Genomic DNA, 13,342 nt, shown 5'->3' with positions numbered 1-13,342 from the left:
GGAGGTTGACGTACTTGACTGAGATCACACAGACCATAAGGGACGGAGGGGTCTCGGCCCAGGCCCCCTGGCCCTGACCTCCCACCCTCTTCTGGGGACCACGGTGCTTCCTGACTGGCTCAGGGAAGCCCAGCCCCAGACGCCTCTCCTGCAGGCCTCCAGGTGCAGCCCACAAAACCAGCCAGGCAGAATCTCGGGGGCCGGACGTTGGGAAGATTTCCAGGGGGGTCAGGGCACCTGCTCGTGCCCGGAGAGGCAAAACAGGGAGCGGACGATGCCATCACGGAGAGGCTGTCAACGGGAGAGTGAAGGGAAGGCATGGGGACCAACAGCCATGGGCACTGGGGACATGTGAGGAGCAGGTAGTCTCCCAGTAACCCTGAGAAGGGGCTAGTGGCCCCTTTTCCAGACAAGGTCAGAGAGGACACACAGTCGTCCACATCACGGGGGTGGGTGGGGGGTACCTGGATTTGAACCCAGGTCTGCGGGGCTGAGATGCGTGCTGTCCCTGCCCTCCCACCCACCGTTGACAAATGTAAGCGTCTCTTTTATGCTCTGGCGTTTGGTGCTTCATTTATTGATACCGTGTATTTTAATATTGACAAAAGTTCTGATATTGCCTAAGAACAGAAGACAGCTGACCGGATTCACTAGAATCTGGAAGAACCATGAGAAGTCCCAGTTTAGCTCCCAGTGTTGCTAAGGATTACAGTAGTTCAATGAAGCCCTGAGATGTCTTCTTTCTTCTAGGTGATGACAGCGCCCTGTCTTCTCAGAAGGAAGTTCGGTAATTCCCCGAAAAGTCAAGGTAAGAGTTAGCGGCTTCCCTCAACCCCGACGGCCTGGGAGATGAGCTCGAGGGTGTGAAAGTGGCCAGTGGGGGTTCTGCATTTCTGTGTAATCTCTGGGACACAGCATCCCATGCCCCCGGGACCTGAAGGACGACTCCCCAAGCCGCTCCTGCCAGGAAGCATTCCAGTGGGTTGGTGTTCTGGAACCCGCCTGGTTGAGCACGCAATGGGCGTGGCGCTGGCGTTTCCCACGTTTTGCATTGTAAACTGCTCTAAGGCTTAAGCAGCTCCCAACCTTCTCATGCAAAGCAGAGAAGGTAACTTAGCTTCCCTTGATGTCTCAGTGGTGACCAGGACATCAACTTTGCTCCGCGACCAGGGTGATAGGCCTGGCTGCCTCGTCCACGGTGCGCGGCCGGGCTGTCGGGGAATCGTGTCTTGCTCCCCTTGCAGCCCGCCCGAGGATCACAGAGGGAAGCAGCCCCTTTCCCAGGTCAGGGTCCAGTCCCTCCGCCGCTGTGTCAGGCCTCTGAGCCACCGTGGCGTCTCCTCTTGTCCCTGCATCTGAGCTCTGCCCTCACCACCCACAGCCACGGTCCCAGCACACAGAGCTCTCTATGTTCCTCTTCTGCTCCCGAACAATCGTTGGCTCCCACCTGCCTGCAGAATGAGTGGGATTTCTTAGCACAGCCTTCCAGACCCTCACTTTCTGCCCCACACGGGACCCCTGGGTGAACAACACACACCTCACAGGCACATGGGGGTGTCGAGCGCTCTGTGCACGCACACCTCCGTACCTTTGCCTGGGCCGGGCCTTCTGCGCGGAGCGCTCCTCGCTCCCTTTCCTACCCGCCTCTGCCCTCTGAAGGCCAAGTGCAGCGTCCCCTCCCAGGAGGTTCTCCACCACCTCCTCAGGGGACATCTTTGCACACCCCTCTTTGCACCCAGCTCTCCTCCGTGCAGCTTCCTCTTTGCACCCCAGAGCTCCCCGTACCCGGGCAGGTCAGGCCAGAGACAGAGCTGGTCCCGAGGCCCTTTGAGGCAAATCCCGGACTCAGGGCCACGAGCGGGGTGACGGACTTTGTCAGCGAGGCCACCTGCCGCGGAGCTGGGAGGAGGCTCCTGGCGCACATGCACCGGCACTGGGGGGAGCTTCCAGCAGGCCCCGGGGCTACCACCCAAGTGAAGGCTCACGGTTGCAGCGGGGGGCCACGGGGCGAGCGCCTGTGTCAGTCAGAGGCCTCTCACCTGGTCCCGGGCCCCCTGGACCCGGCGGGCTTTCCAGGGACTAAACGGCCTGGCTGCAGCTGCTGGTCCCCACACTCCTCTCCGGTCACCACGGCCAGCCTCGGCGGGGTGGCTTCTCACCCGTGTGCCAGACGTCCATCCCCACACGGGAAGGGTTCACTGCCCCGTAGCTGGGATCGCTGGGTTAGCAGCACCCTCCACAGAGTTTAGGAGCAGGAACGGGGGCAAAGCCCGGCAACTCGTTCTCCGCCCACAGTGGAACCCTGAGCTCGTTCGCCAGCCCCCTGCCAAAACGCGACACTCAGCCCTGCTGTGTGGCCTCTGCCAATTTCCGTGCTGTAAACACTCCGCCGCGGCTGATGTCAAGCTGCTACCTTGACGTCAGGGGACACGGGGCTGGGCAGAGGAGACGTGGCCCAGCACCCCCCCCCCGAGAGCAGGTGCATGTCAGGCAGGGCCCCCACTACACCTGCCAGAGGAGGAAGGCCCCCGGGATTTGCTCACTTGTGCCCATGAACACAAACGGTTGACTAGGATGTGAGACCAAATGCCGCAGCTACACGACCGAAGCCCTGGGGGGGGACCCTCTTCTGAGGGGCAGGGTTCCCAGACCCCCCAGGCCCAGGGCACTTCAAGAATTAAAGGAAACGCAATGGCGTGTTGTGTTTCACCCGAGGGAGCATTTCTGGAGCCGAGAGATAGGAGAGAGGATTTTAATGCTCGCTCCGAGGCAAGGGAGAAAGAAGTGTGTTTGCACAGCTGCTGACATGCTTCTGTGCCCCTGAAGGTAAAGACGGGGCCTCCTTTGGTCGGCAGTCGGTGTACCGCGGATCCCTGACGCAGAGAAATCCCAACAGCCGGAAGGGGGTTGCCAACCACGGCTTTGCGGTAAGCTTGGCTCTTCCCTCCTGAGGCGGCTTGCAAACTCCCCGACCCGTCAGATTTACGTGTTGGTGTTAAGACTCCAGAGCAGAGAAAATGGGGATAAACTAACAAGTGAAATCAGCAAAAGATTTATAGAAAAATTGAAAACATTTCTTAAAGGTACCAGAATATACCAGTGATAGGGGTCCCCGCTTACCCTGGGGTGGGTCTCGGCTTGGGGAAGGGGACCATCGTGACACAGAGAGGACACTCGGGGGAGGGGACCATCCATGAGACAGTGAGGACACTCGGGGGAGGGGACTGCTCACAAGACAGGACGTTCAGGGGAGGGGACTGCCTATGAGACAGTGAGGACATTCGGGGGAGGGGACTGCCCATGAAACAGTGAGGATGCTTGGGAGGGGACCGTCCACAAGACAGGATGCTCGGAGGAGGGGACCATCCATGAGACAGGGCGCTCGGGGGAGGGGACCACCCACGAGACAGTGAGGACGCTCAGGGGAAGGGACTGCCCACGAGACAGTGAGGACGCTCAGGGGAGGGGACCGCCCACGAGACAGGACACTCAGGGGAGGGGATCGCCCACGAGACAGTGAGGACGCTCGGGGGAGGGGACCGTCCACGAGAGAGAGAGGACACTGTCCTCACAGCCCCAGCAGCTCACGAGTGCTGTAAAGGTCATTCAGCAAAGCACATGTGCAGATGCTGGGGTCAAGGCTGGGGTCAGGTTCCATGGGGGAGAGCGCTCTGCAGAGTGCCCCGTCCTGGCCCCCCCCCAGAGAGCTGGTGAAAGCACCAGCTCCCCCCGCATGGGCGCTGCCTGCCCGAGGCAGCCCCAGCAGCACTCGCAGACATGGCTCCGGGACAGCTCAGAAGAGCCCATCCCTTAGGACCTCAAGGTCACGCCCACAGCCTGGGGATGGGCATGACGACTCAGTGCCGGTGGCCACAGTCAAGGCCCGAACCCCCGCGACCCCGGTGGCTCTCCACTCGCGCCTCCTGCCGGTGCTTTATTCTCTCCGTGAACTCCATTCTTAAAAAAGGGTTTCCAAGCATCTCACGCCGGGGATGCACGACTACAGCGAAAAGGCTGATCCTAAGTGTGTGAGCTTATGCCGGCCGACAGGGAGGTGGGTGACACCGCCATCGTTTGGCCGCCCCAACAAGGGGACGAGGGGACGTGTGTAGGGGGAGATGGCACAGGGTAGAGGTGCCCGCGAGCCCACTTTAACCAGAAGGAGCTGTCGGGACTGTGGCCAGTGCAGGGCCATCCCAGACGGAGGGCTGATGACCACTAATAAGAAACTGGCCAACAGGTACTTGAGAATCTAAATGCTTTCAGGTTAGAATACAGCTCCTTGTGTTTCAGAGCCTTACATTTCCGGATACTTGCCATCCGTACACCCCCTCTGATGACAGGCCAGTGCCGCTAACCCAGCTGGGGGAGCGGAGGCAGAGTCGCTGCGCAGAAACTGCACAGGGATTGACCGGCACCTCGGACCAACGTGTTTGTGTGTCTGCGTGTTGCTGTGTGCACTCCTGTGTGTGTGTATGCACGCTCGTATGTGTGCGTGCCCACGTGTCTGTGCGTGTGTGCACTCTGTGTGTGTGCTCGTATGTCTGTGTGTGTGCACACGTGTGTGTCTGCGTGTATGCACGCCTGTGTGTGTACACTTGTACGTATGCGTGCCCACGTGTCTGTGCATGCGTGCACTCTGTGTGTGCATGCTCGTGTGTGCGTGCATGCGTGTGTCTGCGTGTGTGCACACCTGTGTGTACACTTGTATGTGTGCATGCCCACGTGTCTCTGTGCATGTGTACATGCCTGTGTGTGTGCACGCTCGTATATCTGTTGCGTGCCCACGTGTGTGTCTGTGCACGTGTGCACGCTCGTGTGTGTGTGCACAGGTGTCTGTGTGCACACCCATCTTGCACAACTATGTGAGTGTGTATTTGTGCTCCACAGAAACCCGTGATGACCCACCAGCCCTAAAGGGGGAGCTTTGTCGGAACAGGACGGAGCGACCCGGGGGCCCCAGCCCTCTCCTTCCCTCCGCCCCACCGTCCAGTTCCTCCGTCTGCCCCGCGCTCTGTGCTGCACGCAGTCCGGGGAGAGACAGGACGCAGCACCGTCCACCAGGGACCCCCGCCTGTGAGGGACCAGCGTTCTCAGACCCTCGGCTCCTCACCCACGTTCACGGACGACCTCCGCCCCCACCCCTGCCGGTCCGCTCTGATCCGTGAGAAACATCTAAGCTGACCTGGCTTCCCTTTAGGACGGCGTTAAACTCTTTGAAGGGCAAAAAGAACATTCTCAGTGTGATCTTTTAGTCCTTTCCCTGCTGGCTCGGTGCAGCACTTGCTGTGTGTGTACTCCACACGGTGGCAGGGTGCCTGTGTGTGCGTGTGCGTGTCTGTGCACACGCGTCTGCATGCGCGCACCTGTGTGTGTGCCTGTGTGTGTGCGTGCGTGTGCCTGTGTGCGCACGCGTGTGTGCCTGCGTGCGTGCGTGTCTGTGTGCACGCGCGTCTGCATGCGCGCACCTGTGTGCGTGTGAACGCGCACGCGTGTGCCTGTGTGCATGCGTGTCTGTGTGCGCGTGTGTGCCTGCGTGCGCGCGTGTGCCTGTGTGTGCACGCGCATGTGTCTGCATGTGCACACCTGTATGTGTGTGTGCCTGTGTGCGCGCGCGTGTGCTTGTGTGTGTGTGCGTGTGTGTCCCTGTGCGCATGTGCGTGCACGCGTGTGCCTGCGTGCGTGCGTGTCTGTGTGCGCGTGTGCCTGCGTGCGCGTGCATGTGCCTGTGTGTGCGCACGCGTGTCTGCATGCGCGCACCTGTGTGTGTGTGCCTGTGTGTGCACGCGCGTGTGCGTGTGTGTGCCTGTGTGTGCACGCGTGTGTGCGCGCACGCGTGTGCCTGTGTGCGTGCGTGCGTGTCTGTGTGCACGTGTGCCTGCATGCGCGCGCGTGTGTCTGCAGGCGCGCACCTGTGTGTGCCTGTGTGTGCACGCGCGTGTGCGTGTGTGTGTGTGTGCGCATGTGCCTGTGCGTGCGCGCGCGTGCTGTCGGACAAGGAAACCCGGCATCCAGACGAGTGACTGAACTCATGGCCAGCTGACCCCCCCGGCCCCCTCGCAGCTATTCTGTGGGTTCACCTGTGGCTCACAGCCCGGGAGGAATTCCACTGTGGTCAAGGGCAGAGCGAGCACGTGGCGGCAGGTGAGCCTCCGATCGATGCCCAGGTGCAGGCGCGGAGGGCGTGTGGGAGAGGCGGATGCTGGAGCCCAGGACATGCAGGCAGGAGGGTGGGGTCCGGCCTGGTGCTGCCGCTGCTGTGGTGACATCCAGCGGGACAGAGGGCCAGGACCAAGCAGGGATGCCTGCTGGGCACCTGCCGTCCGTGCTGTGGGTGAGCTCCAAGTCCTCCTCCACCTGGGACAGTCTGGGATTCACGGTTACTTCTGGGTGTCTGTGTGGCTCATCCGGTTTTCAGGGGAGCCTGCTGGGACCCTCGGGGCCGCCTTGGAACAAGTAACCGTAATTGCACCCCCTCCCCAACTGAGCACTGTTAATGTGCTTCACAGGAACTCACGTGTTTAATCCTTGGATTAAATTTAAGCCCATTTTGTAGAGGAGGACACTGAGCCCCGAGTGTGAGGCAGCCTCCCCTGGAGCGAGAAGCTACCAGGTGATCCTGATACTTTCTAAAGTGACCTTGGGCCAGCTTTAACTTTTCCCTCTTAAATTGCTTGGTGTTTGTGTGCAAATGAACTGAGAACCAAAAGCAGATGGAGAAGTGGTGCCCGGGAGCCTCAGAGGGCGAGCGCGTCTCCCCCCGACGGTGGACAGAGCCCCACTGCACCGCCACGCAGACCCTGGACCACGAGCTTTGCGACCCGGGAACCTTGAGAGGCCTGTCGGTTTGGGGGACCCCATCCAAGGCAGGCCTCTTTTCTCCAAAGCGCCGTGCTCCTGCTTCCCCCCGAGGACACCTGCCCATGGTCTAGGCCTGAGCCCGCAAGTCTGGCCGCATCCATGAGCTTCCTTGTCTGGGTTGTCTTTGTGCTGCAACAACACAGTTGAGTATCTACCATCCGGCCCCTTACGGGAGGGCTTGCCGACTCCTGGCCTCTGTCCCTGACTCTGGCAGCAGGGCTGGCCAGGGCGAGGGCTGCACACCAGCGTCTCTCGAGTCTGCCCCCCACCAGCCACCCCCCGGCCCCGCACTCTCCGCCGCCCTCCACCCCTGCACTACCCACCCCCCGCGTGTTCGGAGAGAGGCGCGTCGCCCCGCACTAGCACGGTCTTGGCAAACACTGAAGACGTTACAGCTTGGAGTAGGGTCTCCCACTGTGGAGACCGGGAGTCCAGAATCAGCGGGTCAGCAGGGCCCGGCTCCCTGCAGAAGCTCCAGGACAGGCTCCCTTCTCTGCCCCTTGCAGCCGCGGGGGCTCCCGCCATCCTGAGCCTGTGGCTGCATCACTCCAGGCGGCGGCCCCGTCCTCACACGGCCTCTGTGTCCGTCTCAGGTCTCTCTCGTGAGGATGCTTGTCATTGGCTTTAGGACCCATCTCGATTATCCAGGGTGATCTCATCTGGAGATCTTTACCCTAATTACATGTGCAAGGACCCTTTCCCCAAATGAGTTCGCATTCACAGGGTCCAGGAGCGAGGGTGAGAGTTTGGGGAGCCACCATTCAGCCCGCTCTAGCTAAGTTGGGAAACCTCATCTGCTGACGGAGTGGAACCCCCCCATCCAGACCCTAAAAGAGAGCACGGAGCTGGCAGAAGGGGCGCTGCATACTTGCAGGGGAGCGGCCTCCCCCCCAGCCACCCAGGGAGCCCTGGGCCCAGGCACACGCTTCACTTCTGAATGCAGCACGGGCAATGGGCCTCCCTCCCTGCTCCGCCCCGCGGCCCACAACACAGCCAGCTGCCCCCTGTCCTCCCGGCCCCCGCCTCCGTGGACACCCTCCGGTGCCTGTCCTTACTTCACCTAGGAGCAGACTTAGCGCTCCCTGCCCCATCAAGGCCAGAGAACCCTTGTGCAAGTAAAGCTCCAGTTCCACCAGTTCAGTTCAGGGAAGGGAGACGGGGGAGGGGGAGACGGGTGCCCGGGTGCAGAGCGGCCACTGCCAGACACCCCAGGGCCCAGCCTGCGCTGACACAGCGGAAAGCTTCGAGAACAACGGCTGTGCGTGTGACCTCGCCAAGCAGTAACTTGGGGGCCCAAGCACAAGACAACCGCACACCTGTGGGCGCCCCGTGGCTATAATGGTTAAGCCCGCAAAGCACCCACTCCACGCCGGCCTTTCCAGGGCTAATACTACTGCTCACAGCTCAGACAGAGCCCCGAGGCTGCATCCCTGGCTCTGGGGAGGGCTTCCTTGGGAATCAAACAGGCAGCAGAGACGAGAGTCGGCCTGGTCCCCAAGGGGTGACCAGGGGAAGAGTTTCCTGCCCCCTGAGTGGGTCTTTTCCCAGGCTATTCTCCATCCAGTCTCTCACTCAGAGCGAAGGTTCGAGTCCACAGTGCTTTGCTGGGAGGCAGGTGCCCTGCATCTTCAGGAGATATGGGAGCCCGTGCCAACAGCTCCCCATGGCCTCAAATAAGAGGTGATTTTTTTCGTATTTAATTCCCCATGCTATCTATAAATTCCACTATTCGGAAGAATTCTCCTGAGTCTCTTTTTCTAGCAGATGGTCATTCCTGAGACATCCTTCCTGGAAGCCGAATACAGACGGGGCAGGGACCAGTGACCCTGGCGCTCCCTTCCTTCTAACCAAGAGCAAGAGAAGTTGGTGGTTTTGTTATGACTCCGGGTGGATATTAGAGTTAGCATTTAAAATGTCTCCAGAGTCGGGACACCTGGGTGGCTCAGTCGGTTGGGCATGACTCTGGATTTCAGCTCAGGTCATGATCTCAGGGTTGTGGGATTGAGCCCCGCATCGGGCTCCATGCTGAGTGCGGAGCCTGCTTAGGATTCTCTCCCTCCCTCTGCCCCTCCCCACCCCCGCTCACTCGCTCTCTTAAAAAATAAAAAAAAAACTTAAAATTTCTCCAGAGTTATATTCTCCAACAGTCTCCTTTATCAAGGAAAAGAGGAAAAGCTTCATGAGGAGCCGAATGCACGGGTCTCCCGGAGATCCCTCAGAGTTTCATGTGAGTCTGGAGTGGGCAGCGGGAGGCACTCTGCTCAGATCACCTTGCGTCTGACACGTTGCGGTCCAGGCCCAGACACCCACAGCACGCCTGGCTCCCGGCAGGTGGCTGGGGAAGTACGCGGCCTCCCAGGTGGTCCCCGGCGCATCAGGCCTCAAGCCAACCCCGGGTCAGGGTTCTTCCACCGCAGCGAGATAGTGAGCCACGATTTCTGGAGGTCTTGGCAGCACGGCGTGGAAGCGCCCACTTCACAGGGGGCCAGATAACCGCCCCCCAAGACAGGATAGGATTCTTGTGTGCTTGCTTTCTGATCCCCAGGCACCTGGCATCCGGCACGCAGGCCAGCCAAGTGAACTTTACACGTGCCCACGAAGCTCATAGCACCAAAGTTGCTTTTGCACATAATTATTATGACCTGTGAGCTGTCTTTGTGTTTTGTTGGGAAGAAAACAGAAAATGTAGACAAGCTAAGGCAACAAGAATGTCAGCATCAGCTCTCAACCAGCAAGCCTGTCCATCACTCCAGACATCCCTCCGTATATTCGCTTTCAACTTAGAACTCCTGCAGGTGCACTCCCTGGCAAGGAGGTGAAACCCACCCCGGATGTTGCCCCCCCCCCCCCAGCTATGGCTTCTCAGGAAACAGTCGGCTCCGGAAAGTAGGGTTTTACCCTCTCTTGCTGCCTAGATTCCCCTGCAGACGCCTCCAGCGAACTCCGCCCAGAGACAGCCTCGCAGGTAGCTAAACAAGCCAAGTCCCCTCAAACCGCCCAAGTACTTGCACACCTGCAGCTCAGCAGTGCCCAGGCTCAGAACCCCAAGGCAAGGGTCATGCTGCAGAAAGTAGCATTTGACTACATCCCTGCAAAAACTTATAACAGACTGTGATGATCAACTTTATGCATCAGCTTCGCTAGGTCATGGTGCCCTCGTGTTTGACCAAACACCAGTCTAGATGTTGCTGTGACAATAGTTTTTAGGTATGATTAACAACTACAGTTAGCAGCCTTTGAGTAAAGCAGATTCTCCTCTGTAATGTGGGTGGGCCTCATCCAATCAGGTGAAGGCCTTAAGCGAGAAAGGTCTCCCAAGAGGGAATTCTGCCCCAGGACTGCCTTCCAACTCCAGCTGCAACATCATCTCTTCCCTGGGTCCCCAGCCTGTCATCTTGCCTTGTAGATTTCAGACTTGCCAGCCCCACAATCCCATGAGCCAGTTCCTTAAATCTCTACACACACACAGACACACATACGCTATTGGTGCCATTTCTCTGGAGAAAACTGACTCATGCACAGTTCCCACATAAGAGCTGCGTCTAGTATTTCCCACACTGAAAACTCAGGAACCAGTTGGAAGGGAGTCACGTGCAAGCGCTGGAGAACACCATTTCCATTAACCACAAATGCGATGCCAAGTTCCCAAGGCCACTGCCTCTCGGGGCAGGAAGATGCTCCCAGCGTTGCTCATCTCTCACTAACACTTGATCTCAGCTCTCGGGAACTTCGCTTCCCACATGACACATAGTTGGGAAATGGCTTTCTAACTTAAAGATGAGTCCTTTAAAATGTTCTCAAGAATTTGGATTTTTAGTGGGCAGAAGACATGAACAGACATTTCTCCAAAGAAGACATACACATGGCCAACAGACACATGAAAAAATGCTCCATATCACTGGGCATCAGGGAAATACAGATCAAAACCACAATGCGGTACCACCTCACACCAGTCAGACTTGCTAAAATTAACAAGTCAGGAAACGACAGATGTTGGCGGGGATGCAGAGAAAGGGGAACCCTCCTCCGCTGTTGGTGGGAATGCAAGCTGGTGCAGCCACTCTGGAAAACAGTATGGAGGGTCCTCAAAAAGCTAAAAATAGAGCTACCATATGACCCAGCAATTGCACTACTGGGTATTTACCCCAAAGATACAAATGTAGGGATCCGAAGGGGCACCTGCTCCCCAATGTTCATAGCAGCAATGTCCACAATAGCCAAACTATGGAAAGAGCCTAGATGTCCATCAACAGATGAATGGATAAAGAAGGCATGGTATATATGATGAATGGATAAAGAAGGCATGGTATATTATACACAATGGAATATTATGCAGCCATCAAAAAGAATGAAATCTTACCAGTTACAACCACATAGATGGAACTAGAGGGTATCATGCTGAGCGAAATAAGTCAATCAGAGATAGAGAAATACCCTATGATCTCACTCATACGTGGAGCTTAAACAAAACATGAATATAGGGGAAGAGAAGGAAAAATAAAATAAGATAAAAACAGAGAGGGAGGCAAACCATAAGAGCCTCTTAACTACAGGGAACAAACTGAGGGTTGCTGGAGGGGAGGGGGATGGGGAGAATGGGGTAACTAGGGGATGGGCATGAAGGAGGGCACTTAATGGAATGAGCACTGGGTGTTGTATGCAACTGATGAATCACTGACCTCTACCTCTGAAACTAATCTTACGCTATAGGTGAGTTAAATTGATTGTAAGTAAAAAAAAAAATTTTTAAGCATTTGGATTTTCCTTCTATGTCAGAAGGAGCTTTGCCGCTGACCGAAGGCCCCACTTGCCACGGTCACTCTGCTGCTAGGACTCTGGTGACTCCCAGGCCCCGTGGCCACCTCTTTCCTGTCAGACTGTGCGTGTCTTTCTCGGCCTCCAGAAGGATCCCATATTTAAAACACACAGGCCAGGGCGCCTGGGTGGCTCAGTTGGTTAAGCGACTGCCTTCGGCTCAGGTCATGATCCTGGAGTCCCGGGATCGAGTCCCGCATGGGGCTCCCTGCTTGGCAGGGAGTCTGCTTCTCCCTCTGACCTTCCCCCCTCTCATGTGCTCTCTCTCTCTCTCTCTCTCACTCTCTCAAATAAATGAATAAATAAAATCTTTAAAAAATAAAAAATAAAAAAATAAAACACACAGGCCAAAGTCACAAGGACTAGTTTCTTCTAGAAATAAGCACCAGAAAGTAGTAGTCGCTCTTCACACAGAGCACAGCATCCGTTTCCTGGGGCCGTCACACAGTGACACAAGCAAGGTGGATGAGGACAACTGAAATTTACTCTCTCACAGCTCAGGAGGCCGGAAGTCCAGGCTCAAGGTGCCAGCAGTGCTGGTTCCTTCTGGAAGCTCTGAGGGAGAAGCCATGTCATCCTCCCCCCCAGCTCCTGGTGGCCATTGCCAGTCCTTGGTTTATAGCCACGTCACTCCCATCTCTAACTCTGTCTTCACAGCACCTTCCCTTGATGTGTCTGAGGGTCTGTCCTCTTCCTATAAGGACCCAAGTGACTGCATTCAGGGCCCACCTTCCTCCAGCATGACCCATCTTAATTTGATTACATCCGCAAAGACCTTATTTCCAAATAAGGTCACATTCTGAGGTTCCTGGTAGACATGAATTTTGGAGGGACACTATTCAACCCATTGCACCATCACGGTCTAAAAACCAAACCCCAAACAGCCACCCATCATCATGCTACCTGCTGAGTCTGCCTGGAGACCCACCTTGTTGAGGATAAAAGCTCAAAGGTCTCAAAAGCATCCAGTTCACTCCAAAAGTGTGGTCCTCTTAATCATGCTAACGTGAAGAACAGGGACGGTTGAGCCCCTCATGAAGGTCTCTTCAATGTGGGGCTCCTTTAATTTCAAGGAGCGAATCCACTCAAACCGGCCCAAGTGAGATAGTGTGTAAGACTCATGGCACTTTCCTTCAGGACAGTGGGAACCCAAGACCCAGCCTCGGGAAGGGCAGGGCCGGGAGAGGCTCTGTGGCAGCCATGCCCCTGTGACCTCTCTGAGGTGTCCCTCATGACCGTGAAACGCTCAGGAGACTTTTCAGCAGGCGGCCCCCAGCGGCCTCTCCAGCCCGTCCTGACTGTCCCTGCAATGGCCATAGCTCATGGTTCCAGACACAAAGAGACAGTGTGCGCAGGGCCATGTGCATCCCAGGCCCTGGCCGACCTGGGGGGGGCTGCCGGACCCAGATGAGAAGCACCCCGCTCGACTAGCAGGGGGAGCAGGTCTTTCGATCCTGCACATGGGTCACTGCGACCTCAAGAAACCAGACGCGGTCTCTCCACAAGGGTCTGAGGGCCTCCCTCTATGACGCGCCCACCCCTACAGTGAGTCATCTTCCTGCTGGAAATACAGGGGCAGCCCCCTGCCGCCCAGGGGCCCAATCCAGCCGCGGTCTGGTTTTGTAAAAGTCCCTACAGGTGCCCAGCCGCCAACGGTCCCTTCGGG

General features: G+C 57.4%; 1 protein-coding gene across 1 annotated transcript in view; it reads left to right on the top strand.

The window, feature by feature from the left end:
* The window catches only part of MLPH (melanophilin), a 40,635-nt gene extending 35,582 nt beyond the window's left edge, over positions 1-5,053 (top strand). Inside the window, exons 13-15 of the mRNA XM_032407810.1 lie at positions 751-808; positions 2,827-2,927; positions 4,891-5,053. Coding sequence (XP_032263701.1) covers positions 751-808; positions 2,827-2,927; positions 4,891-4,917 — 186 coding nt within the window. The 3' untranslated portion in view covers positions 4,918-5,053. The remainder of the gene's footprint in view (positions 1-750; positions 809-2,826; positions 2,928-4,890) is intronic.
* The last annotated feature ends 8,289 nt before the right edge of the window (positions 5,054-13,342 follow it).

The sequence above is a fragment of the Phoca vitulina genome, unplaced genomic scaffold (genome assembly GCF_004348235.1).
Source record: "Phoca vitulina isolate PV1807 unplaced genomic scaffold, GSC_HSeal_1.0 scaffold1, whole genome shotgun sequence".
Classification (NCBI taxonomy): domain Eukaryota; kingdom Metazoa; phylum Chordata; class Mammalia; order Carnivora; family Phocidae; genus Phoca; species Phoca vitulina.
This window is presented reverse-complemented; position numbering and strand designations above follow the sequence as displayed.